At 34.7% G+C, this 27,992-nt stretch overlaps 1 protein-coding gene across 50 annotated transcripts in view; it reads right to left on the minus strand.

Annotated features, from left to right (window-relative positions):
• The window catches only part of ABI3BP (ABI family member 3 binding protein), a 248,933-nt gene that overhangs the window by 93,957 nt on the left and 126,984 nt on the right, over positions 1 to 27,992 (minus strand). For 40 of the 50 annotated variants that reach the window (XM_033130284.1, XM_033130444.1, XM_033130067.1 and 37 more), the window contains exons 10-22: positions 27,328 to 27,405; positions 25,342 to 25,416; positions 24,522 to 24,596; positions 23,633 to 23,704; positions 23,076 to 23,150; positions 9,723 to 9,788; positions 8,492 to 8,566; positions 7,875 to 7,949; positions 6,884 to 6,958; positions 5,883 to 5,954; positions 5,012 to 5,086; positions 1,466 to 1,507; positions 586 to 633 (exon numbers count right to left, since the gene is read on the minus strand). In XM_033130284.1, coding sequence (XP_032986175.1) covers positions 586 to 633; positions 1,466 to 1,507; positions 5,012 to 5,086; positions 5,883 to 5,954; positions 6,884 to 6,958; positions 7,875 to 7,949; positions 8,492 to 8,566; positions 9,723 to 9,788; positions 23,076 to 23,150; positions 23,633 to 23,704; positions 24,522 to 24,596; positions 25,342 to 25,416; positions 27,328 to 27,405 — 903 coding nt within the window. The remainder of the gene's footprint in view (positions 1 to 585; positions 634 to 1,465; positions 1,508 to 5,011; positions 5,087 to 5,882; positions 5,955 to 6,883; positions 6,959 to 7,874; positions 7,950 to 8,491; positions 8,567 to 9,722; positions 9,789 to 23,075; positions 23,151 to 23,632; positions 23,705 to 24,521; positions 24,597 to 25,341; positions 25,417 to 27,327; positions 27,406 to 27,992) is intronic. The other 10 variants (XM_033130015.1, XM_033130130.1, XM_033130141.1 and 7 more) reach the window with 10 other exon arrangements.

Consider the following 27,992-nt stretch of genomic DNA (forward strand, 5'->3'; position numbering starts at 1 on the left):
TTAGAAGCATATTTAAGCCATTTCATTTATTTTGGACATGTACCCTTCTGATTTGCAACTTTCTATCATTGTTTATCCAGTGAAGTAAGGACTTCAATATTTTTTTTTGTCAAAGATTTATAAACAATTACTTTCCAAAGATCCGCATTCTTCCATTTTGAGATGGAAAACCCAGAACTCTGTATAGCTTAGAGAAGAGAGTCTCATAAAAATTTTGAAGGTGCATGTTCAACAGGAACATGAAAATAATTACTTTTAAAAAGCCACTAGAGGTGAACATTAAAATTTATTTGGCCTAAGATACAAAAGCAAAAGTTTTTCACTTAGCATTAAAAAAATATGCCAATCAATGAGATGTATTAAAAGGCTTTGAATTCAGAAATTATTTCAGGGATGATAACTTTTTAAAAAACGAGACATAGTTTATAAAATTATAGGATTTAAAGTTTTTCTCTGGAAGAACAGAGAATACACACACACACAAATGGACATTAATGAATTACTCCATTAATGTAAGCCTGTTAATCAAGATATCATCAGTCAGGTAAAGAGGAAGCAAAGGTCATCACTCAATAACTGCATTACCTAATGTTGTTGTTGAAGGTTTGGTTCCCAGTGTTCCAGGTTCTACGACTGCATGAAAAATCATCAAGAAGGAATCAAAATCAAATGAAAAATGATTAAATCTATTTAAATATGAAAAATGCTTAATTTTTAATTACTAAGTTGAACAAATATAAATGGTGAAACTTTTACCCACATAAGAAATTCCTTTTTTATTTAAGTAGAGTCCTGTGTTTTTAGGCAAAATGAACAAAAATGTAGCCAGTCAGTTAAATTTGGAAAGAGAAATGGAAAGGTATGCTTCTCATTTGGAAGATGTGAATGCAATAAAATAACTAACAGTTCAAGTTATGAAGGAAAATATGGGTAATTGGCTAAGATGTCACCAGCAGAACACATTTTTTGCTCTCTTGAAGAAAAAGAAGCTATAAAGATTGGGGTTAGTTTTTCTCTTTCTCTCTTTTAATGAATTTTCTAGTGACACATCAGGATATTTAGATCAGGAGAGACCATAATGTTTTTCGAGAAACTCTACAAATGTTAGAGTTATGAAAGTAAGAAAAACACCTCCAAAAGTGAAAGTACAAATATGTCCTAGGAAAGCCACGATCCTTCACTGGAAATTACCAGGTTAAAAGAAGGTCAGGACACGTTCCTCTAATATAAGGAGGGACAATAAAGAATGTGTTAAGTCAAAATCAGTATGGTTTTCATGGCTGTCTCCGAAACTCTACATAGTCAAACACAGGCAGAATGTTTATCTTCCGGCAAAAATGGCTAAAAGAAAGATGTGAAGGGCAATTAAGAAATACATTTTTAAAAAGCCAAAGTACAGGACAAAGTTGAAGATAAAGGGTGTGAAAGATATTTCTTTTTCACCCAGTAAAGGAAACTCCGTTACCTATTTTTGACTGTGATGGCGGTAGAGTCTGAGGTTCTGGGGCTGCAATAAAAGCAAGTGTTAGCACAGGCAATGCTGAAGAGCTCCATCTAAGACAGAAATTAAATGTTCTTTAGCATAAAAGGTGTCCTCTCTTTGGTGAACAATCAGGTTCTCATGGCTTAATGACAGAAAAGCTCCACACCCCACGACTTTGCTACAAACCACAGTAAAAGTAAGAATTGAGATTTCTAATTTTTGTTATAGATTTTTAGCCCTTTTCCACGCTACTCAAACTGCTCCGAGTGCCTCAGGAGACAGTACTTTAAAGGGAGGTCAGGGCAGGCTCGCTGTGGTTGCTTGGAGTGTCCTGTCCACCTGCCATTTTTTCAGGCCGCACGGTCAGGTTCATCCAAAGAAGTGGGAACAGGCGATAGACCCATCAGACCTGTAACTGTCTGAGCTCTGTTCGTTTTGGATGATCTTCAGCCTGGCTGGATATGATATTCTTTTATGAAAAATAGGAATTGAATTTTTGATCTAAAAGAGGCCGCAAGTGTTCATATGCTGTCCTCCATATTTACTAGCACCTATGGCTGGTGAACACATTGGTTTGCATATGAAATTTAGTCCATTTTGGTTAGTAAATAAGAGAAATCAAAATGTAGTCTCAAATTTCATGAAGTCCTGAATAAATTAAATAACATTGTTATTTAAGTACTTTGAGAGATAACAAACCCTCCAATGTCATTCAAATTGGCAGAAAGTGAGAAAGCAAGAGAGCAAGGGAGAGATGCCTGAATGTCTCAGATTCCACAGGAGAAAGGGAAAATAAGAAGTAAGTACCAATACATTAAATATAGTAAGTATCAAAGAGCATCCATAGCTGAAAAGAGCAAGCAACAAAAATTCTTTTGAAACTTTGTGGTTTTAATTCATATTTTAATTTCTACAAAGTTGCCTTCTAAAAGTGTAAAAAAAGTAAGTAAAATTTGCTACTCGTCGCATCTTTTAGCCTTACAAGGAATAAAGAATGTTGCCTTTGAGTTTCATAAAGAAATATCTTCATTTTTGAGTTCCTGACAGACTGAGACCACATAGGTATAGACCACTGTCAATTAAGCTTCCAATTCATCTGCGTATAAAAATATTAAAGTCCTTGTTTATTAAAAGCAAATACATCTTTAACAAGACTTCCTCTATTTGACAATCTTAAGGTGTTGTGGATAAAGGCATAAAACTGTTCCATAAAAACGCTGAGTGGCACGCAAATAACTACATCACTCACCTCAGCACAAAACAAAGAAAAGTACAACTCACTCATGGATTTGTGGTTAGCGGTGAGAACAATTTATAATTCCATCTACCATGTCACAGAGAACTGTGTAAAACAAACACCTGTAATTGGAAATCTCTCCCTTTTTTTAGGCCATTGAAAGCTTGAAGACCCAAATGTCATTATAATCTTAAAGATTAACTATGAAGGAAACAATTCCTACTGGATGAGGCAGACAAGTAGAGACATGGTAGATGGCTGGGATTTTCAAGAAAGCACTGGATTCTGCTTATAAAACAAGCCAAAACCAATGTAGGTTTTTACTTGTTAGTTTAACCACAAAGGAAAACCAAAGGAAATCAGCCTGCATGGAACGTGAAATGGAAAAAAAGGAGAGTGTCAGGAGAGGGCTGGGAAAGGCAATGAATCACTCAAATCAAAAAGCTTTTGGTGGTTTATTTGCTCTCCTGAACCTTGGCTAGAAACAGAAATCTTCAGCAGAGCTATAATGGTGGCCTGCCCAAAAATAAAAATAAATAAATTTTAAAAAGCTAAAACTCAGCAATGGTTTGCAGAGATCTAGTCATTACTCTTTGTTGCCTCAGACCACTCAATATCAATTTGAGCTGGCATAAATTTAGGTGCAGATTCTGAAGTGGTCATATTTGCTGTTATGGGAAAAAGTGTGGATATTCTTAGGTCATTAGAAGGTAGAAATCAAAGGAACATAAACTCATTAATTTTCTACACTTAAATAATAATTCCAAAAAATTTTCTACACTTTAAAAGGAAATGTCAAGTTAAGAAGTCTCTTTGCTCAAACACCTTAGAATAATAACACACCCTCCCACTCTTATTTGCATTAATGAATTTCCTCTCAGAAACTTTTTTAGAAACTGCTGAAATTAATAATGCAACTTACCTTGAGTAAATTGTAATTAATATTTGGAGACTTTTTTGATGTTCCAAATTTTATCTTGTAATAGAAATAATTAGATTGGAGAAATATTTATTTAAATTCAGTGACCCAAACATACAGTAATATTTCTCAATCTGCTTGGTAATAGCCCTGTATTCAAAATACAGCATGAATATAATAATTACTACCTTAGTCTTCCAAGCATGATTTTAAAATAAAGCCATATAGTTCACTGTCAACGTTGATTTTAAACTTCTAGGTCTCTTGAATTTTATTAACTATTCTTCTTTCTCTAGGTGGCCTCTCTGAGTAAGAATACTTCCCTCCATTTCTCTGACATGGAGACCTCAGCCATGGTAAGTGCCAACTACATTCCCTTTGCCTAATTCTTAATTTCCATCAGTCTGATACTGACACCTGGAAATCTCACTTCCTCTTTAAAGGGAGTCATAAGAATTGTTTTTCTAAGCAGTTACATTGTTCCTCCCAACCAATTTCATTGCAAAAAATAAATCATATCTACTTAAGCAGAAAATTTCTTGCTTTAATAATCCTACTTTGTAAACATGCATCAATAAAAAATCAATTGAACATTATAGTGAGAAACATATTCTTCCCAGAGCTAAGGGTTTAAAACTTAGATGAAAATGACAAAGAGTGACAAAGGTCCTGTATACAATCTTGTAAGTCAACATTTACACTGCTGTATAGATTCTGGATAGAAAACACAAAGATTTGGTCATTCACTACGTCCTGCGATCCTTAGGCAAGAAATTGTCTGTTTTTAATTATACACACAGAATAACCTTTCCCTGCAAAAGAGGCTTCTTGTCTTCTGCAAAACACCACTAATAACTCCTGAGAAGTAAACAGAAGTCAGTGTTCAGAAATCATCCCCAATTCAGAAAGAAGATATGGAGCATCATCAGGAAGATACAACCCTTTCTAGTCTTAACAGCCTGAGAAGTGAGGCACTCCAAATAAGGCAGAGTTCTTCACGGATGGAAATCCTGCTCCCCTTTCCAGCTGAAAGGCGATTGTTTGGTGTGACCAGAATTCTAGCCAACTTTGGTACTGGAAACTATTTCCTAGTCCTAAATGAGGGAGTCCTCAATCATTCACATCATTCTATTTTTGTGTTTTCTCTGTGATAGTCATGAACATAATGGGCCTCCACACAGCCCAGAGCAATGCTGTGATAATATCGGATGGGCTGGTTATAATGAGGTCATTTCATCACATTTTTGTACTTCTCATAGCAAAATGTGTCAAATATCAAAATACAAATCAGAAGTTCTTGCTCCAAAGAATGGCAGAAAACAATATTTCAACCCTACTCTTGAAATATTTTTTAAAAGTTCAGGGTAATTACCAGGTTTGATGGGTGTCTCTTCTTGGCTGAGAGAGACTTTTGGTTTCAAAGAAATAAATTGTGTTTTACTGGGAGCTGGAAAAATAAAGAAACAAAATAATCAAAAAATCAAAACTTAGGCATTTCAGTGACTAAAACCACAAAAGGAAAACCTATACTTCAAGTGAAATGAAATCACCACCTTGGAAAATTTTGGAAATTGTCCATTAAAAGAATATTTCATAGAGTAGTTTTAATGGAAATACAATGATAAATTTTCTTTTGGTTTGAAAAAATATTTCTAGAGTATATTTGACCTAACAGAGATAGTATTACCACTAAATAGTCATAATAACTATACAAAAGCAGTAATTTTAATTCATGCTTTTAAAAAAAATCAGTGTAATCATTTTACACCCTTTCTCAGCTACATCTAAGTCTTTAAGCACCAGAAAAAAGACATGTTTTAAAATTAATATTTACTGATACGTATCACACTACGATCTGCAGCATAAAAAAATTCTAACACCATTATAGAAAGTTATTTTTCTAAATGAAGTATGAAGTCAAACTTGAGGGCCTTATGCAAAATAAATAAAATAAAATAAAATAAAATGAGAACTATGTATATGACCCAACTTCAAATAAAATTAACAGAAAACGAGAAAGAAGCAGTGGTTTATGCTTTCCAAGGCATAGGATAATGTCTAATGCTGAGTTCAGATCTACTAACTGTAGGACCAGCTATCCAAAACCATGAAAGCCAGTGTCAGTGTATGAGTCTTGTCAGATGAGTCAATTAGAATAGTGATTTAGACATTACATAAAAGCTGGGGTACTAGATTTTCCATGGTGAACTGAAGTAATGCATCTACTAAGGATATATCATTACCCAGGGTTGTCCATGTAGGTTCAGGGCTTTTAGAAATTTTAGATGTAGTTGTTCCAGGACTTTTGGTTCTTTCTGGTGATGGAAAGGAAAAGAAATATTCATATATCCTAGAAACAATAAAAAGATATTCTCCAAAGAAGTACTGAATGACCTTTTTAAAATCCTGCCATATTTAGTAGTCAGTGTTTACAAAATATGCAGTGAATAAAAGTTTTGGGAAAGAATTTTCAAACTCTGTCACAATAGTATAGACTATAAAATATTATACTTATATTACAATGGAATAAGCAAAACCCAGATTGTTGAGTATGATTCTGAGTGTATTATTTGACAATGAATAAAATCACCTCCAGGTTGATAAGCTACTTCTACCACCCAAACTCTGTGCCTTAAAATGTATCATTTCCCTTTCCTTTTTATTCTCTGTCCAAATCCTACACATATTTTGAAGCTTGCATCTTCAACTCTTACTTTCTTTTTATGTCCTTCTATGCAAGTATTACAATATCACAAGCAGATTATATAATCTTATGTTGCTCTCTCATTGTTTATGGTGTATTATCTTTTTTTAAGATTATGAGTAATTGGGAGGCCAGAGTCATGTTCTCTCCATCTCAGCCATTGACCTAGAGCAAAACTGAAAACATAGTAGGCACCAGAAAACAAGAACTGTCAGCCTAATAAACACTTAAATATAGATGGCATACCAAGAAAATGAATTATCTATACATGTCACGCTATCATGTTGTGATAGCAGGACTTGTTTCTAGGTTTATACAAAAATTCACATGCAAGAACATCACTTATATAACTTTCAATAAAATCTTGTTAGAAATGATTGATTCTTTGTTATTTAGCCTTATTAATTACTCATCTTTAGTTTCAAATTTTGTAAAGAAACTTTAACCTATAGAATCATATCACTTCTTTTTATGGTAAGGAGATGGGTATTATCTATTTGGAATTAAATATCCTGAAAGGTTAGAGAGACATTTATTTACCAGGTTTGGTTCTTGGTGGTTTGGGTCTGAGGCGTCGTTTAGGTGTGGAAGGGATAGATGTAGTATGCAGGGGAGCTGAAAGAAGATTTAAAATAGCTTTTCATAAATGATATTTCTCAGGGATCATTCAGGTTGTAAGTGTAAACTTGGAAACTTATTGAGTGCAGTACTGCTTTTTATTTCTTTGTATCCCTAGGATGCCCAGCACTGTGCTTTATTCACAGTAGATGCTCAGTAAAAAAGTGTTGATTGGGCCAAAGGAATTAAATGTCTATATGAGGATTGAAGATACATTATTCAGTTAAATGTACTGCAAAGTGAGCACCCTTGAGGAATTTAAGAACACATGGTAAAAAAAAAAAAGAGAGAACACATGGTACAATTCAGAACCCAAAAGACGGTTTCCTAAACAGCAGGAGAGAAGAACAAATAAACTAATATATTTGGGATTTAGAAAATGGAAAGTTCAGAACTTCTTTAATTCTGTAGCACATTACTAACCTCAGCAGGAATTAATGAACTTCATTATTCCAATAACTGTCTATTATAAACTGTAGATTTTGTTATATTTCTTTTACCCATTATTCTTCATCACGTATAGGACGGGAAAGCCCACTTGGTGCTTTTTATATTTAGACTACTTTGAGAATAATACTCTCACCAAGTGGTTTCTAAATGTGCTAAATAGAAGGGGATATATTTGAAAATAAATGTCATCTATAATTCTGCTATTTTCTAGATGGCAAATTTGAATGGAGTATAGCAAAAAAAAAAATTCTTCAAAATATATAGACACCAAAATTATGGAAATCCTTTGAGGATTATCACAGGGCTAAGTACGATAGTTAATCTAGTTCTTTGAAGAATTTCATGGTACAGAATGAAGGAAAATGTTTACTACTGAAAATACTCTGAAAAGGCCAACCTGACTGATTCTTTTTTGTCACTTTATTCTTTCAAAGCACACAACTATACAAATTCCATTAGTTACCAGATGTTGTAGGTTGCATTTCAGGACTGGTAATGATTTCCAGTTTTTGCGGAACAAATGGCGTTTCACTTGGAGCTGAAAACACAAATACCCCATCCCACCAAGTAATTTCAGTTAAAATGAGGTATTTTAAGAGTTTCAACATGCTTTTAGATGGTGTTACAAAGCACATGCTACAAGTGCATGATTAAGAATGAAGAATGCATGTAGTCTGGAAAACTGGTGGATAAAATAATGATGTAAAGTGGGGAAAAGGTCAGAATGACAATTGTTCAGTAGTTGACTCCAGGCAGACTCAAGGCATGGAAAAGAGGTGATACAGGCCACAAACACACGAGAAGGGATGATAAGGATGATGAAAATGTCCATGCAGTATTCAAAGTTTTTCATTTCTTTAAGGATGGAAAAATATATCATCTATTACAGTTGGAAGAAAAAAAAAGAGCTCCAAATGGAACATAAGATGCCTGCATTATAGGAAAAAAAAAAAAAACAGGAAGAGGAAAGAAATAAATGATTAGATGTGATGGAATGAAATGGTCATTTGGAAGACAGGCATTCACATGGATTTTCTTTTGATGGAAAACAAAGAATGATTTTTCTGTTAAAAACATTACCCAGTGTTGCCCTTGGCTGTTCAAGAGTTCTAGAAGTTTTAGGTGGGACAGAATCCAGAAACGGATCACTTCTTGCTGTTGGAATAAATGTCAACATTTGTAAAAGCTGTAGAAGGCCCCAGGAATAAAATACAAATTCATGAGTAATAAATTATGCCTCATATGGGGAAAATATCAAGAACACTTGAGAGATTGCTGACCAACATTTTTAAATGAGTGATTCATTAGAAGTTGAAGATGAGCTCACTTTAAAAAAACATATATACTTTAAACATTAGAAACCATGATAAAACAGTATTTCGTATATTCAACTTATTTTCAACTGTTTTTTCTGGCTTCTCTCTGTTCCTTAACTATGAATGAACCTACCCTTAACATTCTATTTCATTTTTTTTCTCATTTTCTGCTGTTTAAAATTATTTGCTTTTGTTTATCATGACACAAATAATGCTGAGATAAGGTTATACATACAAAAAATATCAGACCTATCTGTATGTCTGACAGAGACCAGTATTATTCACTTTGAATCTTCTGCAGTACCAAGTTTAGCAGGTGCTTAATAAACGCTTGCTAAAAAGAACTATGGACTGAGTTAAACTCACTATAGCTGAATCAGTAAGTGAATGCCAAAAGTTGGACCCAACTGAATGTCTGTAGACAAATGACGTCATTGCTCTAGAGCACGATTTCTCACCCAAGCACTATTGACATTTAGGACTGGATAATTCTTTGTTGTAAGGGCCCGTCCTGTGCATTATAGAGGTTTAAGAGCATCCCTGGCCTCTACTTACTAGATGTCAATAGCACCTCCCCCAGCTGTGATCATCAATAATGTCTCTAGAAATTGTCAAATGTCTACGGGGGGGAAAAGAGAGCAAAATCACCCCCATTTGAGAACCACTGCTCTAGAAAAAACTCTCTAGGATTTTAAAATCTTTTTAGAATGATTCTGAACAGTAGAGCAATAGGCCATTACATAACTTTGCCTCAGTGGCAACCAAATCTATCTGTATCTCCCGTATGTGGCTGAGCTTATTTACTGAGATATCAAGAAATTATCCCTCAATGGGAGGAGTAGGTAGAATCCATCTTCCTGACACAAACTGCTGTTTCTTTCCTGTGGAGCGCTAGGGAGCACACTGTTTCACTCAGCAAAAATTAAAGTGAGGATTAGGTGCAGTATTGTCAGAACACCTAGAATCCAAAGAAAGAATTGAGAGGCTGGGTATACCTGTGTGAGGCTCTGATATTTCAGGCTCATCTGATGTTGTAGGGCTTGAGAAAACATCATAAGCTGCTTTGAAAGAAAAGGTAAAACAAAAGGGTGTTAATTTTGATTAGAAAGATTTCATGACATATTTTAACGCTGGCTGAAAGAGGACAGTTTTAATGGGGTTGCTAGTGAGTTTTGGCTGTGGGCTACTGGCCTTGTCACTAACGTGTAAGCAATCACTAAGACTTGCCTCTAGTCCCTCTTGCCCTGAACTAAAGGTCTTTATACAGCAAGCCCCGACATTGGCGTCTAGGGTGATGTGAGCGTAGTGCTATATACTCACAATGAAGCGGTGCCAGCTCTAAATCAAAGAGCTTAAAAGAATATAAACACAAATGAAGTCAGTTGGCAGTTTGGGGAGAGATTTCCAAAGAAGGAAACAGCAGTCACATTAAAGTTCTTTGTACAAAGTCTACTTACTGCTTAGTCTTTCTACTTATTTAAAGTTACCGTCATGCTATCTTACATCTGAACAGTACTTCAGAGTTTGCACAGCATGTCCTCCTATATAAGCTTATTTAACCCTCTTAACATCCACAGAAACAGGTGAGGCAAACTTTATTCCCATTTTATAGATAATAGGGTATTGTCTCCATTTTCTAGATAATGCAGTTGAGATTCACAGAGGTGAAGACATGTGCCATGGTCACACACTGGGACTGTCAAGTTCAGTGTATTTTTCGCATTAACAGTGCCAGGAATGGCAGCGGTAAGACCAGCACTACCCCTCCTGCTACTTGACCTAGAGGCAACTTTCTTTCTATGTTCCTCCACTGAACCATGGGCTCTCTGTAATCTACATGGATTTAGAGGTAACATTTATATTCTACATGAAACAAAGAAAGCGAGGTGACCTTTAAAAAACGGTTAGTTTTAAAACAGGGATAGTTTTCATGTTCACATAAGAGTTGAATCTGTAAGTGAAAACAACATCAAAATAAAAATGTTTCTTTTTTGCACAAAGAGCTGTCACTATGGTAATGCGAGGTGTAGAGAAAGTATGAACTATTGTGAGGTAGATGTTACTTTCCCTGCACATTCAAAATGTCTGTACAAAAAATAAACTAGAAAGGCAGGAGTTCATGGGAAAATTTACTCATTGGGGTTACTTGTAATTCAGTGACAATGTAATGATTTCAACCACTGCTAGTTGAAGATATACGAAATGTAATATCAGATGCTGTGATACAGTCTGATATGCAGACGTGACAGGTTATATTGTACCACATACTGCAGAGACAGAAAATACGTTTTGACTTGTGAAGGTGAAACTACTGGCTTGCAAAATCTTCAGAAACAGAAAGAATATTATGAGTTAAAAATATACAAAATTTCTTAGATTGCATCCATTACATTGTAAAGTTTTCTTTAGCCTAGCAACAATTTTAAAAGGTCACAGAAGAATGACCAATCTTTTAAAGGACAAAAATGCTGGAAGTTGCTGATCTTAACCTTGTTTTGAGCCAATTTCAAGTTATGGATCTAGCAAAGTCAGCTACTACTAAATAAATTAGGAAAACTAGACAAACACTTATTTCACCATCTCATACTAGGAAAGAAATTCTGAATTAATACCTTGACTTATTTATATTATTGCTTTTGAAAAATGCCACAAATTTGGTTCAATATCTGCAAATAAATTAACGTGATACACCACATAAACAAAATAAAAAAAACAAAAATAATTTGATCATATCCATAGATATAAAAAAGAATTTTGCAAAATCCAGCATCTATTTATGACAAAAACTCTCAGGAAAGTAGGAATAAAGGAAATATATCTCAACACAGTAGAGGTCATATATGACAAACCCACAGCTAACATCAATGGGAAACTCAATAGGAAAAGCTAAAAGCATTCTCCTTAAGATCAGGAACAAGACAAAGATGTCCACTGTTACCTCTTTTATTCAACATAGTACCAGAAGTCTTAGCCACAGAAATCAGACCAGAAAAAGAAATAAAAGGCATCCAAATGGGAAAGGAAGTGTAAAACTGTCATTATTTGCAGACATGATATTATATATAGAGAACCCCAAAGATTCCACCAAAAACTATTAGAACTGATAAATGAATTTAGTAAAGTAACAGGATACTTTAAATTAATATTCAGAAATTGGTTGCATTTTGATACACCAATAATGAACTATCAAAAAGAGAAATTAAGAAAACAATCCCATTTACAATAGCATCAAAAATAAAATAAAATACCTGGGGATAAATTTAACCAAGGAAGTAAAAATACCTGTACTCAGAAAATTATGAGACATTGAAGAGAGAAATTAAAGAAGATGCAAATAAATGGAAACATATACAATGCTCATGGATTGGAAGAATTAACATAGTTAAAATGTTCATATTACTCAAAGCAATCTATAGATTTAATGTAATCCTTGTCAAAATACCAATGGCATTTTTCACAGAACTAGAACAAATAATCCTAAACTTTATATTGAACCATAAAAGATCCCAAATACCCACAGCAATCTTGAGAAAGTACAAAGCTATCATGTTACTTGATATCAAACTCTACTACAAGGCCATAATAATCAAAAGAGCCTGGTATTGGCATAAAAACAGACAGATAGATCAATGGAACAGAATAGAAAGCCCAGAAATAAATCTATGCCTGAATGGTCATTTAATCTATGACAAAGTAAGCAAGAATATACACTGGGGAAAAGATATTCTATTCAATAAATGGTAGTAGGGTAACTAGACAGGTACATGCCAAAAAAAAAAAAAATGAAACTGGACCATGTACTCCATATTCAAGAATAAATTCAAAATGGATTAAAGACTTAAATGTAAGACCTGAAACCATAAAACTCTTAGAAGAAAACATAGGCAGTGAACTCCCAAACATCACCTTTAGTAATATTTTTATTGATATATCTCTGTGGGCAAGGGAAACAAAAGAAAAAATAAACAAATGGGACTCCATCAAACTAAAACATTTTTGCACAGCAAAGGAAACCATCAACAAAATGAAAAGACATCTGAATGAGAGAAGATATTTACCAATCATAGATCTGATAAGGGGTTAATATCCAAAATTTATTTTAAAAACTTGTATAACTCAACACCAAACAAACAAACAAACAAACAAAACCCACATAAAAAATGGGCAGAAGACATGAAGAGACATTTCTCCAAAGAAGATATACAGATGGCCAATAGACATATGAAAAGATGCTCAAAGTCACTAATCATCAGAGAAATGCAGATAAAAACCAGAATGAGATATCACCTTACACCTGATAGAATGGTTATTATCAATAAATCAACAAACAACAAGTGTGGTGAGGATATAGAGAAAAGGGAACCCTTGTGCACTGTTGGTGGGATTGCAAATTGGTGCAGCCACTATGGAAACAGTATGGAAGTTCCAAAAAAACTAAAAATAGAACTTACCTTATGACCCAGCAATTCCACTTATGGGGATTTATCCAAAAAAATCCAAAACACTAATGCAAAAAAATATAGTCACCTCTATGTTCAGTGCAGTGCTATTTATAGTAGCCAAGATATGGAAACAACTGAAATGCCCATCAATAGACAATCGGATAAAGAAGATTTGGTGCATATATACAATGGAATCTTACTCCGTTAAAAAAAAGAATGAAATCTTACCATTTTCAACAACATGGATGGACCTAGAGTGTATTACGCTTAGTGAAGTAAGTCAGACTGAGAAAGACAAACACCCTATAATCTCACTTATATGTGGAGTCTAAGAAATAAAATACATGATCAAAAAAACAAAAACAGACCTATAGATACAGAGAACAAACTGATGGTTACTGTATGGGAGGGGATGGGTGAGAAATGTCAAGGGATTAAGAAGTAGAAATTGGTAGTTACAGAATAATCACAGAGATGTAAAGTACAGAATGAGGAATATAGTCAATAATATTGTAAAAACTATGCATAAAGTCAGGTGCATACTAGACTTATGGGGAGGATCACTTCACAAATTATATAAATGTCTAACCACTACTCTGTACACCTGACACTAAAATAATATTGAATGTCAACTACAATTAAAACAAAAATAGTCACAGGGATGTAAAATACAGCATAGGGAATACAGTCAATAATATTGTAATAACTAGGTACAGTGTCATATAGGTAATAGACTTATTGGGGTTATCACTTTTTAAGGTATACAAATGTCTAATCACTATCTTGTTTTTGTACACCTAAAAGTAATTTAAAAAATCATGAAAAAAATGCCACATCTGTCTGTTAACCTAACTCCCACATTTCCCTTTAATTTAGTGACACTACACTTCCTTTCTTATATTCTGTATTTGTTTATCCCAAAATATGTTATTTATTTACCCTCTTTCTACTTCTTTTCCATATTTGCAATTCCCTTCCATTCTGGAGTTTACAAGCCAGGCTGCTTTCTTCCCCTTGGTTATTCTCAGAAGGCACTCTACTGGGGAAAGGAGCTCTCCTTGCATCATTCTCTGGCAATAGTGGCTCATGTCTAGAAGTTCCTAGATGCCAGGGACCTCTTACTTCCAAACATTTTCTCAAATATGCTTAAGATTAAAATAGCACATTTGCTGGCAGACTTGGTCCTTGATATTTCTATTTCTGGAGTTTCTAAGAGTTGAGTAGTAAAGAACAAGAGTGATAAAAACACATAAACACCACTTGCTGGAAGTTTTATAGTATTTGAGCAGCTTTTAGAAGTACTCTATCACCTTATTTTTATTCATAGGTTAAAAAACAAATACTTTTAACAGGTGTGAGGTGATATCTCATTGTGGTTTTGATTTGCATTTCCCTAATAGTTAGTGAAGTTGAGTATTTTTTCATATTTCTGTTGGCTGTTTGTATGTCTTCTTGGGAGAAGACATCCATGTTTTAATTGGATTGTTCATCTTTTTGTTGTTGAGTTGCATGAGTTCCTTATATACAGAGGGTGCCAAAAAATGTATACACATTTTAAGAAAGAAAAACTGTATTAAAATTATAACACTCAATATATACCAATAAGAAAAGATGAATACAAGTCACATTTGACTTCTGCAATTAGAAGAGGTACTCAAAGTGGTTACCATCAGCATCCAGACACTTCTGATTACCGCAAACTACTGCTTGAGCAACGTTGACCAAAGTGTCCACTTGTATATGTTTTTTTTTGCACCTCTGGTATTTTGGATATTAGCCCCTTATCAGAGGCATTGTTTGCAAATATCTTCTCCCATTCAGTTGGTTGCCTCTTTGTTTTGTTGATATCCTTCAGTAGATGATTAGATAAAGAAGATGTGGTATATATACACAATGGAATATTAGTCTGCCATAAGTAAAGATGAAATACTGCTATTTGTGACAACATGGATGGATCTTGAGATTATCACGCTAAGTGAAAAAAGTCAGACAGAAAAAGTCGAGAACCGTATGACTTCACTCATATGTGGGATGTAAAACTGAAAGCAACAAAGGAACAACACAAACAAAGAAACAAAAACTCATAGATACAGACAACAGTTTAGTGATTACTGGAGGGTTGGGGGGAGGGCGAATGGTCGAAGAGGGTGAAGGGGGTCAAATAAATGGTGATGGAAGGAGAACTAACTCTGGGTGGTGAACGCACAACGTGATGATATAGATGATATATTATAGAATTGTACACTTGAAACCTATGTAATTTTACTAACCATTGTCACCCTAATAAACTTAACTAAAAAAAATCTATCTATCTATCTCTATATATATAGGACTATATATATATTTACATATATACGACTATATATATATTTGACTATATATGTATTTGACTATATGTATTTGACTATATATATATGTATATATATTTGACTCTGAAGCAATAGACGTCAAAGGAGAGGACAGTGTGGAAATAGACTTCTTTAAAAATCAACAGCTCTTGATTTATTTACAAAATTCTTGTACATGTTCTCCTGTAACAGAGTAAAATGCATGAAATGATTAGGCACCCATGGTTTTGAAAAGGCTATAAAATTGATAAATAGCTATGAGTTAGGGGTGAACCCTTCCATTTTTTAGACAATCTACATGCTATCATGCATTATTGTTTAGAGGCAAACATCTTCTGTCACCAATATTTACTCTGGTGGATGAAATGCTCCAGCTGTTTGGCATTAAGCACTGTTCCTCATCTTGCATTCACAGAACGTAAGTGGGACCAAAAGTTGTAGAAGAAATCTAATGTGAGTGAAATAGGTAGTTCAAATTAAAGGTTATAAAAATCAATATTAGTTTCTTCCAAAAAACAGTAATGACTTATAATAACTAAATTTTACTTTTACATTTCTCACAGAAAAAATATTATACTACAAAATAAACCATGCTACCATTAAATAAACCATGCTGAGGCTCTTAACTCCCTAAAACCACATTGTTAAATTATGTTTCGTTGGTTGTACATTTTACTTTTACTTTTTAAAAACTAATTAGATGCAAATTCCATAATAAAAATGCTCTAATATTGCTCCGGAAATATATGATTGCATGCAGACAAGGCATTTTCAATCATCAAGAATTTACCAATTTATTTCATTCAAGGTCCATGAATATTAATAACTATTAATTCATTTTTACATGTAAATTCTTAGATGAAAAACCTCATTAGGACAGAAATTATGTCTGTCATGCTCATTATGCACCCCAAGGTTTATTTACCCCAAAACCTGGTACATAGTAGAGACTCACTAGGATTAATTGGCAAGATGCCCATTCCAATGAACAAATAACAATGGTTTGACAGTTGGGTAGTTTATGCTCTTAAAGATAAGTGAGAATAAATGAACAGGTCCTTTATTTTATGATACACATACATGGGAATACAAATCTCTTCCTCTACTACACAATTATCTATGATATGCTTATGGGGCCATACCCTGACACGGAAACGGAATCCTAAAAACATATGAAGAAGCAATGGAAAAATGCAACAGGACTATCAGTAAGTAGCTGGATGAGAAAAGCTTTCATAAACACCACACACAGAGTTCTCAGTACCATTTAAAAAAAAAATAAAAAATGCTTTCTTCACTGCATGGAAAAATAAAATTCCTTTCTAGTTAACCTTGAAATTTGTGGAAATTTTGCCTGAAAAAAAAAATATTCATGAAACAAAACCAAAGGCTGAGGCTATAAATCTCTTAGAGGCCACAGTAAATCTGTAAACCATCTGCTGCCCTTAAATTCTATTTTCCTGCTTTCAAAGCGTCAACACCACCACTCTTTCTTTCTTCTTCTCCTCCTCTCAGGCTTCATCCAGTTGGGTGGGCCAGATCTACGCCAATCAACACCTCACAGGCGGGCAATAATGTCCAAATGTAGAGGTCAACCTCTTTTTAACCACTGTGAGCAAACCACCTGTGGCCCAACCAGTATAGGACTCCTTGGGCATGCTGATCAGTTCAGCTTTCAAGTGTTTAAATAACAGATAAGAGCTTAAGTGCATATAACAATTTATTAAAATTCTACAAAGTACTAAAAGAACTAAACACTGAAAATAATTAGCGATGAACTCCTGAAGTAGCTCCCAAAGTTGAGTCTAATGAAGAGATTAAGGCCTGCCATCCTCAGTCTGATTGTCAAGGGAAGTCTCTAAAGATAACTGATTACTGTTCAAGGGGAAATAATTATGCCAGAAGAAGTCCTTCATTGTCTTAGTAATGAGTCTCAGTAAAGACGGAGGGAAAAATCATTTGTCTGGACACGTTGGGGGGAGAAAAGGCAGGAGAATTTTCTAAAGGTGAAAATAAACACATTGAATCATCCTGGGTTATATAAAGAAACCATTTTCTTTATTTAATTTGGGTTTTAAATCCCTCCTGGTACTAAATGATTTTTCTTTTTTAAGAGGATGATCAAGTAAATTAAGGAAGCTTAACTCTGATGCCATTATCAAGCCAGAACCAGAAAGTTGATTTCTGTCCATCCCCTCAAACCATATAAGGACTTTAGAAACCATGCATACACCCCATCTGTGGGATGATAAATACACAGCACTTATGCTGGTTCTTCTATCTCTGATATCCACAGAAAACACAGAAAGTTGGTCATGGCATCATTTTATTCCCTGAGTCTAAGCAGGGCGTGCATGATACAGGCTGCCCCTCTAACTGAACAGCATGGCGGTGTGACACAATTTATCATCTCTGCCATAGAGTTAGTAGGGCATCAGGCCATTCCCATGGGGTTGCAGGGCCGCTTCGAATAACATAGCACATGTGCTTTCCATTCTCCTTAAAACTTTTTAGACTAGTGAAATGAAAAGCCGAGAATCATTTGGTATGCTCCTGTATATATAAGCTTAGAGTCTTTTCTTCTCTCTTCCTCCTTTTCTTTCTTTTTATCAATGAAATAATTTATTGCTGTTATTATTACTGTCTGCAGCAATTCAGGAAGTTCGGGATGGGCAGAACAGTGGGAAGGGAATGCATTCAATGAAAGAGTCCACTGTGTTAATAAAATGATAACAGGGCACGCTTTATGTACTATGGATTAGATTAAGTGATTTACACATCATTTCTAAGACCTAGCAACCCAACGAAAAAATGTATATATTACTGCCATTTAATAGATGTGGAAACTGAAGTTCTAAGAGGTTAAATCACTTGTCTACGGCCACATAAGTGGTAAATAGTTGAGCTAGTTATTAACCCAGCTCTGACTCATCCTATAGTTCACAGATTAGTGATCCCATTCACAATGAGAATAAACTTCAGGGACTGGTCAGCCTTTCTATACAGTCCACTTGATGCTTTTTAAAAATCTAGAAGGCACCTTGCTCTAATAAGAACATTTAATTTACTTGTTGTGCTTTGCTGGGGAAATTTCAAAGCAAATATATGACACTGTTTCAGCTTTAACATGGACTGGTTTGTTGGAGGGATTCAGAAAGAAATGAATAAATATCTAGTTTTTGCTCCTCTACCTACTTGGAGGTAAGTCTGTCACATATCTCCATAAGATAAAGGAAAATAACTCTCTTGGCTTCCAGGGACTTCTGGAGAATCAATATGATCATATAAATACAACCCTTTGAATCTCAATAGAAAACTGCTATGTAAATACACAATTGCATTATTCCAGTGAATAAATAATCCAATAAGTATGTGCACATATGTGCAAATGCACAATTCATGGGGTGGGGGATGAAGGTACTAAGAACTTTTCTAAAACTCATTCTTTGATAATGAAGAAATCATAGTCACCTGGCCACCTCCCATAAGACCAATTCTACTTTATCACCAGAAAGACTGGCGTTTCAGAATGATTGTCACAAGCACAAAAGTATTTCTAAAATGTGGACAACCTTCTTTTAATACAGACTTTCTAAGTTTGCATTCTGGCATGTAATTATAGAGCAGATTTTTTATGATTTCCTTTCTATAATTTAAGGAGACTTGGATTTGCCAAGGAAATCAAAATTAATCAATCCTACTTAAATGTACTTTAGAGAAGATTTCACACAATATGCAATTCCAAATCATGAGATCACAAAATGCTGAATTAATGAAAGATTAGGGCAAAAGGGCTGAAAGTGGGGAAGAATATGTTTGATGACTACACTTCTCAGATTTCCTGGAATATTCCAAATTCCAAATACCTTGTCCCACTCCTGTCATAAACTATTGAAATGACCTAGGGATTTCAATATTCAGCATGCAAGTTAGAATATTCAAATAGATTTTTATATCCAAACGTAATACAGATGTCCTTTTGAGAGCATGCATTCTGATGATTTGATACAGAATATGAAGTAAATGTGGAAAACAAATCCAGTAAATACTGAAGCAAAATGAATTTTATAAAGGGTATTGATAAATCATGTTTAATGGTAATACAAAGAAAAGTGGCTCCTGGTATCCAGTGCTCATCTGGCACTCACAGCTAGGCTTGGTCTTTTCCTGCTGACCATCAACAGCTTGAGAGAACACCAATATCAGACAAGACAACTTTGTGACCGAGATGGATGGAGACAAAAACAAGAGCACTCTGTAATCATGTGGAACACAGACAAATGCATGAACACAAAAAAGACTGTCTCCGCATTCTGGCTACTACGACTAACTGCTGCTTCTTTACCAATCATGACTTTAGCTTCACAGTGTTCTTCATGCCTTCTAGTTAAGAATGATGAAGATATTTAATCACAGAATTACTCCCACTTTCATACAGCATCTAATCCAGAGCAAAGTTTCACTTCCTTGGACCTTCCCTAGAGTCACCTAACACAAGACCAAATCATGCAATATGTCCTCTCCAATACCATTACTATGAGATCCCACAGTTATTCCTGGTATGCATTCTCTATTGTGGGAACAAGTAAATAAAACTAACTTTGTTCAAATGCAGGTATGTTCTTGGTTTTTTGTTTTTGTTTTCTGGCTGAAGGGCATAGTTAGATGCATTGTATCCCAACAGAGAAAACAAAATATGTTAATATTGCCATAATAATGTTATTATTTCTTTATATATATATATATATATATCATTTCATTTCCTCATGTCTTCAAAGTGTATAATAACTAAAAATGGGACCAGTGGTTTTATGGACCAGCGTCAAATACTGGCTCTCCCTCCCTCTCTTCTTAATTCTCAAAACAATTGTATTAGGAAGCCATGTGAATAATTGGAAAATAAAATAGTCATATACATTGAAACTAAATAAGAAATAGAAACTAAGTACATGTATGAATTCACACAAAATCAATCACAAAAAGAAAGAAAGGCTGGAATAAACGAAAGGATAGCATGAATTTATCAGTTCTTTTAAAATAAAAAATAATGCATGTGACAAATTTTAATTTGAAATTTAACATGTCACAAAGATGCCACAGAACTCTTAAACAAGAGTTAGATGTAAGCATTGTGTGTATTAGCAGAAATTATATACTTAATCACCCACTTTGAGAAACCAATCTTATATTGATTTGAGGCCTCTTATAATTAAGCACACTTGATGATTAATATCTGCATCATGTGAAATATTACAGATGGCAATGATAAGTCAGTGCTTCTCAAACTTTAATGTTCATACAAATTACCTGGAGATACTGTTAAAAAGCAGATCCTGACTCAGCAGATATGGAGCAGAAGCCCAGATTCTACCTTTATTAACCAACTCCCTAGTGATGCCAATGCTTCTGGCCCAAGAATCATACTAAGTAGCAAAGATACAAAAATTAAATGTTGTAAGGGCAGACTAAGGTGTTTCTGGGGGCTCATGCCTGCAATCATTACCTACTGAACTGTTACAGCCCATGACAAGCCCCAACATTTCATCCAGAGAAGGTTGGCAGTTGGAGTTTCTCTGGCAGCCTAAGGTTGCCTTGGCAGTAGTGAGGCAGCTGAATAATAAAACTGCTTCCTGTTGCATTAGCCACTATTCATATTCCAACAGGGCAAAACCAGAATGTTCATCTTCTGGCATTAAAGGCGAAAGGAACCCTGCCTGTATTGAGATTTCTTATCTCATCTATCTTTGTGTCTTTGTATACTCAACAATTGTCACTTCTCAATATATTCTCTTCACTCCCCAATGTTTGGTTCAATGCATGCTTTATATATAATTCATGCCCTGGCATTAAAATTCCATATGGTTTCCTTGAGGTTTTGGTCAGTTTGTTATTGAATAATCATAGACACCAAAAAACTAGACGTGGCTCAAGGGAATCCTTGGGGGGACCCTGTGTCCCCTATGTTATAATCCAAAAGCTAGGAGATGAAAGGAGCATAAGAGTTCATCTAGTCCAGTGGGCCCCGAAAATGTTCGGTTTGGAAGATGTGATGCTCATGAATGATGTGGGAGTCCGGCCAGGAGAGTCATAATGCAGCAGGTGAACCATCACACCTGCCCGTAGACGAGCTGCGTTTTCATAGTCACAGTGCAGGCGTGCCCATGGAATAGCTAATGGAATTAGAGTCTCAATATGAAACTCTACCCATATTTTAGACTCAGGTGACCTGGATCGCTAAGTGTATTGTTGCACACACCTTAAGTATTTGGACTATAATTCCACTAGAGTTTCTGGGTCAGTGGCTAGGGGAACAAAGGATTAGAAAGACCCAAATTGAGACTTCTCTGGATTGGCTGACAATCATAGCCAACTTTCAAGTGTTTTCCCACTTGAGAAAACTAGGTGAGACTACAATAATACAGGTGCTTACTTCATTTGATGCTATCCTTGTATCTTTTCCTGAGATCTAAGCCCATTACACGTACCAGAGAAAGGGTAATTTGACTAAGATCTATGCATCTGAAGGCTCATTTTCATTCTTTCTCAAACAAGTCCTCTGCTGGATTCCTTACTGGAGACTTCCAAAACATGTCGGAATATTTAACTTTGTTGTATGAACTTCTAACTACACTATCATATGTGCTAAAAAAAAAAAAAAAAAAAAAAATCACAACTGGAAGGTACACAAAAAATTACAATAGAAACAACTAAAACAAAAATCATAGAAGTAATCACACTAAATTGTTTCTGAGATTTTCTTATAATTCTCATATGCTTAATATTCTCTTTAGTTGACTGCTAGTCATCAACTAAATCACCACCCACATCAAAAAAAAAAAAAGATATATAGGAGAAGCCTTCTTAATTTAGAAAAATCTAGTTTTAAGAAAGGGAAGCAATCTCCCTCAATCAGTTTTAGCGGTGGAACACAAGAATTCTCAAGAGAAAAAAGCCGACTGCCGTAATTTACAAAAGAATAAACTAAGATCCTGAAGAAAAGTAGATAAAAATAGCTAATATATATGGTTATTGGGGAAGTCAGAATTGGAACCAAAGTCCATTATTAATTTCTTTCCTCTGCATCACAATATGCTTAGATATTTTAGGATTTAGTAATGATGTCTTGCACATTGTAAGCTCTCAAATATTCATTTCTGAAAAAGAAGTGAATATATAGCTGCAAGGGAAACATTAAGTTCACACTGTTAAATCAGACCCATGATGATGCTTCTTATTTTTGCTACCACTTTCATGTCACTAAAGAGATCTCTACAGAATCAATGAGCCAATTCGTAGTTCATCTTCTAGTCAAATTTCTAATTATTTGTCCAAACATTAAAATACAGGTCTTTAAATCAAATGCAAAACCATTTTGCTTTGGTACTGAGGAAAAAAAGAGATTCATTTAAGTATCAAGAATGCATTACAGCTTTACCATTTACTAGAGACTACATTGGTAATCAACCAAGGAACCTATAAAAATAAAACCTGTAAAGTATAAAATCTACAAAAATAAATATTGTTGTTCCAATCTATTTTTAAAAATGAATGCAATTACCAGTTTGAGGAGGTAGAACTTTGGAATCTTCAGATGTTTTACTTGTAGGTACAATCCATGGCTTTTCACTTGAAGCTATAGCAAAAAGAAATGAAACTAGCTGAAGATTTTTTTGGTAGGACAAAGAGACAGAAATAGGTTGCTGCTATGATTAAGTGACAATCAGAAGCCTGCAATTAAACACACATACGAATCAGATCAAGAGCCATCATATATTAAGAAGAAATCAATATGTACCCATCCCAAGAGCATTTGATTAATGCGTAGAGAGACCAGAGTTTGGCATCAAACTCTCGATGTTTTTGAGGACAGAAAATTAACTGAATAGGTTTTACGTAATTAACAGACTGATGATGGTTACTAAATTTGTAAAATATACAATCAGATAAATAGGTTGCTTTTTAAAAAATTAAACCAAATCAACCACTTGCTTGGCTGAGTTAACCAAATTCATCAGTTCATTGAAGTTTGTAAAGGTAGGACCCCATAAATATGTCTTCAAGAATGAAGCAATCACCACCCACATCTTAACAGCAGATTTCAGGTACTATTATTACCCAAGGTGCCCCCCGGTTTCTCAAATGGGAAGGGTGTTTTTGCCTGCGGAAATTCTGGAAGTCTTTTCGGAGCTGTAATGAAACATAAGAAATGTCATGACTTGAGGTGCAAGTAACAGAGAAAAGATTTCTTTTTTTACTCTCAAGCTTTCTAAAACACAAAACAAACAAAAAGGCAAATTACTCATGTTAAGGAAGGAACTGTTAGTAATAAAGCTTAGTTATCTATTTTTTTATATTCAAACCACTATATTTGAGGAATTGGGCTCTTCTTTTCACTTCTATTAAATTAGCTTCCTAATTTCTTCAGCTGTGTATGTGTGCTCTTAGATATATTTCATTTAAACTCAAATCAAGCACCAAACACCTCGGAACCAGAAAATATCCATCTAGTAGCTTTTAAAAATAGAATTTGGGTAACTACATGGCTTTATGTTTAAGACCCCGCCTTCAACAACTCTTTTAATATTGCACGCATGAAGAAATTCTAAGAATTTTAAGAGGCAGTCTACATAAATATTATAAATATATCTTCTATCTGAAGAGAAACAATTGAATAAAAAGATATTCAGAGAAAATAGAAAAGAATTTCGTTTTTTATTCAGTGACAATGATCTGGAATTAAAAGAATCAAATATAAAATCAAAATATGACCATCAAAAAGAAAAACAGAAGGATTTGCCATAGAGACAGACTCTTTAGTATCCTAATTATAATAGAGATCTTATAACATTTAAAATATTTAATGTTGGAGAGCTTATTGTTTTATAAGCACCTGTCCCTTGTTTCCTGTGAGGAGATAAATTTGAATAAATTAACCTCAATCTTCTTTCAAGCATGCATAAGATTTCCAACGTAATAATAAGCTGCAGTGTTTAATAATTTTTACCTAGAGTGCCCAGTGGCAATTCAAACCTAGGTATTAGGATAGTTTGCCATGTTTCCGGGGTTCTTTCGCTGAGAACTACAATAAAGAAGAATTCAGTTAGTAACTGCATGAGTTGGGATTTGACGTTGTGGCTTAACCATGGTCATGCGACAATGCTCATAACAAAGTGTGCACCGGGCAGCTGATGCCTTTCATGGAAACAGCTGGCTTTCCCTGGAAGAGTTTTACACAGTGGTTAAAATTTGAAGGTACACTTTCAAAGGGCTGTGGTGTGACATGGAAGATCAACATCACAAGTACAAAAAAGATACATGCAGCTCCTTTTCTTCAGGAGATGAGAACCAAGCAAGTTAGATTCTCTTGGGCGAAGAAGGAGCTATAACATGCGTGACATGGAATTCTCATTAGAAAGCATGACACTTTGGGTGATTCTCCTCAAGTTTAGTACACACAAGACTTGGAAAAGCCAATCAAAACAGAAAGCACAGATACAGTCAAGACTTGCAGATTTCCCCCACTCCTCCAAGCTTTGCGGGTTAAAAGGCTGGCATTTGGTTTTTCTGTACATCCCAAGAGACTGGTGAAAAAGATGTGTAGTTAGCATCTATCATCCAGAGCTGCTCAGAATATCAGTCAACAGGCTCAACGCATGTTGTTAACTCTTTAATGGCTTTGGTCCAAGAAATAGGAAGATTAACTACTGCCAATAAGGAGGGGAGAGATGGGGGGAATGCTAAAGTATTGGGTTACTTTTCTGTGAGTGTTGGGAGGAATTTTTGGTTTGCTTGTTTGTTTTGGAAAAAAAAATTCTTAGAATTACCCAATGTTGTTTCTGAAATGTCTAATGCACTAGACACAGTGGGTTTAGTGGTTCTTGGGACCGATTCAGGAGTCACTGGAAGGTAAAAAAGACATCTTTACAAATTAAGATAAAATGATGAGTCATCCAAAGACCACATGACACTTGCTGCCCTTTAGAATTAGTAACTGACATTCACGTAGCTCAACACTTTTCAAGTTACTTGTGCTAAGGACTCCCAGGCTTGCCCCAGGTGCCTGAGCTGAAATTCCTTCCTGGGTTTGGTACATTTCCCATGTATTCCAAAAAGCATATTGAACTGACCTCCATGAAAGCACTTACCAGATTAATCATAATGTTTTATTTGTCTGTCTTTTTCATTCTCTTTCTCTTCAGGCCTTAGCACAATGCCCAGGGTATAGTAAGCAAGCCCATGAAAAATGTTTATTAAATGAATTAATAAATGGGCAAATAAAACAATGACCCAGGGCAAAAAAGGTTTATTTAGAAGATTATAAGATTTCCCTCTTTCAAACTGCAGTCAACATGCAAAGTTGACTGCATGTTGGGTTCAAATTTGACTGAGTTCAAATTATGATAAGGATTCAAATGCTTAGCCACAAGTTTGTTCCAAGTGCTAGATCAAAGGCAAAGATAACTTTGGGTAAATAGTTTTCAAGAAGTAAAAACCAAGATCACTGAGATCTGGAATGAATTGTGAGCTAGAAAATTCCAGAAATTTGCAGGGTAAGGACATGTGATAACACAATAACACTGAATAATAAGTGACGGTGTTTGACTAAGTGTTTCTGAAGTGGAAAATTCTGAGGAAGTTTGGCAGAAAACTAAGAAATCTGTAGACTCTCCCATGAAACATTGTGCCAAGAGAAGAAAGTATAATTGGGTAGAATCTTTGGGGCAGAAAAGAACTTGGAGCCATCCGCTGGGTCATGCCTATGTTTTTCTTGGTATTTCAATATAATTGTATTGAAATCATAAAACTAGCTAGGAATTTCATTCAAATAGATTATTTCAGCAGCTTAAATAGGTACTACTTCTGCCGCAACTCCTATGAAGGTGAGAGATGGAAGGTCTTCTTGCTCTATCCGAAATATCCTTACCTGAATAGTTTGCTTGAAATTAAGTTATTTTAACTCCTCACCAATTTTTATCTTCTCTGGACCAGTTATCAGTCCCAGAGTTTAGTACAAGGTAAATATCACTAATATTTCAATTTATAGCAATTTTGTGGATTAAAAAATTCACTTTAGATTCGGGTTACTTTGCTAAATGTGGACCTGAGGGAATTCTTGCCAGATGTTTGTTTCACTGAGTCCTAGATGAGGTGGTATTGCTCTGGCAAAAACTCTGTAGTTCAGAGAATAATGTGTCCCCAGTGGGTTGAACTTGGGCAATTCATTCATAGAAGAAATGCTGAATATTTATTTGTTTATAACGGCTGACAAACTGTGGGGAAAATGCATACCGCATTTGTTCTTGAAAGGATTTTAACTGAACTATTACATAATCCCTACCTTAGGATTGTTAATCTTCCAGAAATATTGTTGCTAAACAATTCCAGCACACTTTCATAGATCTCAAGCCACAGATTTGTGAAGGATAATGGCATTTTGCTAAATCAACCACTTATGAAACTAAAGGAATGAAAAATGGTCTCATGTCTTCATATAAAAGGAAAGTACCAAAACCAGGTATTACATTTTAGCATAAAAATATTTCAGAATGTTGAGGTAGTAACTTTCACTTAGAGTGAAAAATACATCTTCCATATTAGATACCAGTTATATGATTAATCTGTTGTTTTTTGCATCTGTTTTTCCAAACATTAGATTAAGGACATAGAATCTCCTATCATTTTATGCTTACGAGCAAAATGAATTTCCTACGGGCTCTTCACTGAAAAAAAAGTACAGGCTTGTCAATCATTTACTATTTGAAACCATATTACTTATTCTCTCAAAGTTAACAACAAGGGTATCACATTACCTGTTATGGGTTGTGCTGGGATTTTTTCTACCTTTGGTGTTTTAGATTCAGCAGGTAATGCTACGGTTTCATTCTTAGCTAAAAAAAAAAAAAGTCAGAGAACAAACAATTTACCTCACTTCCTTATAACACAGTGTCCAAATATAATTCATTGAAAACAAAATCAAGTAACAAACTATTTCCAGAATTCTATTTGGCTCTTATCCCATCCCACCAGGCAATTAACAAATTTACTGTTCATTTCTATCAGGGATTAAATGACAGTCTTCAGAATTCCTTCTCATTAACCCTAGGTAATTAAGATCTACGTTGGCTATGGAATGAAAAAAAAACAAAAAACAAAACCCAATACTTGGATAACACTCAAATCATTCTGATTCATTGTTTCTGGAAGGCATAGATTGTATTGCAAATACTCCCTGGAATTTTACATTCAAGTACTCCTAATTAAAAAAATCAATGAATAGAAAATTTCCATTATTGTGCATGGTAAAACATGTAATAGGGTATGACACTGAAATTTTAGAAAAGCACAAATAACACACACGGGAAACTAAATTATTTGAAAGTATTTGTGGCAAAAGAATACCAACAGTAACTTATTTGAGCCTCATGTTAACAAAGACATTTTCTTTGGGTCACTGTGGGAATTCAGTGTAAAGAAT

The sequence above is a fragment of the Rhinolophus ferrumequinum genome, chromosome 2, assembly GCF_004115265.2.
Source record: "Rhinolophus ferrumequinum isolate MPI-CBG mRhiFer1 chromosome 2, mRhiFer1_v1.p, whole genome shotgun sequence".
Lineage (NCBI taxonomy): Eukaryota > Metazoa > Chordata > Mammalia > Chiroptera > Rhinolophidae > Rhinolophus > Rhinolophus ferrumequinum.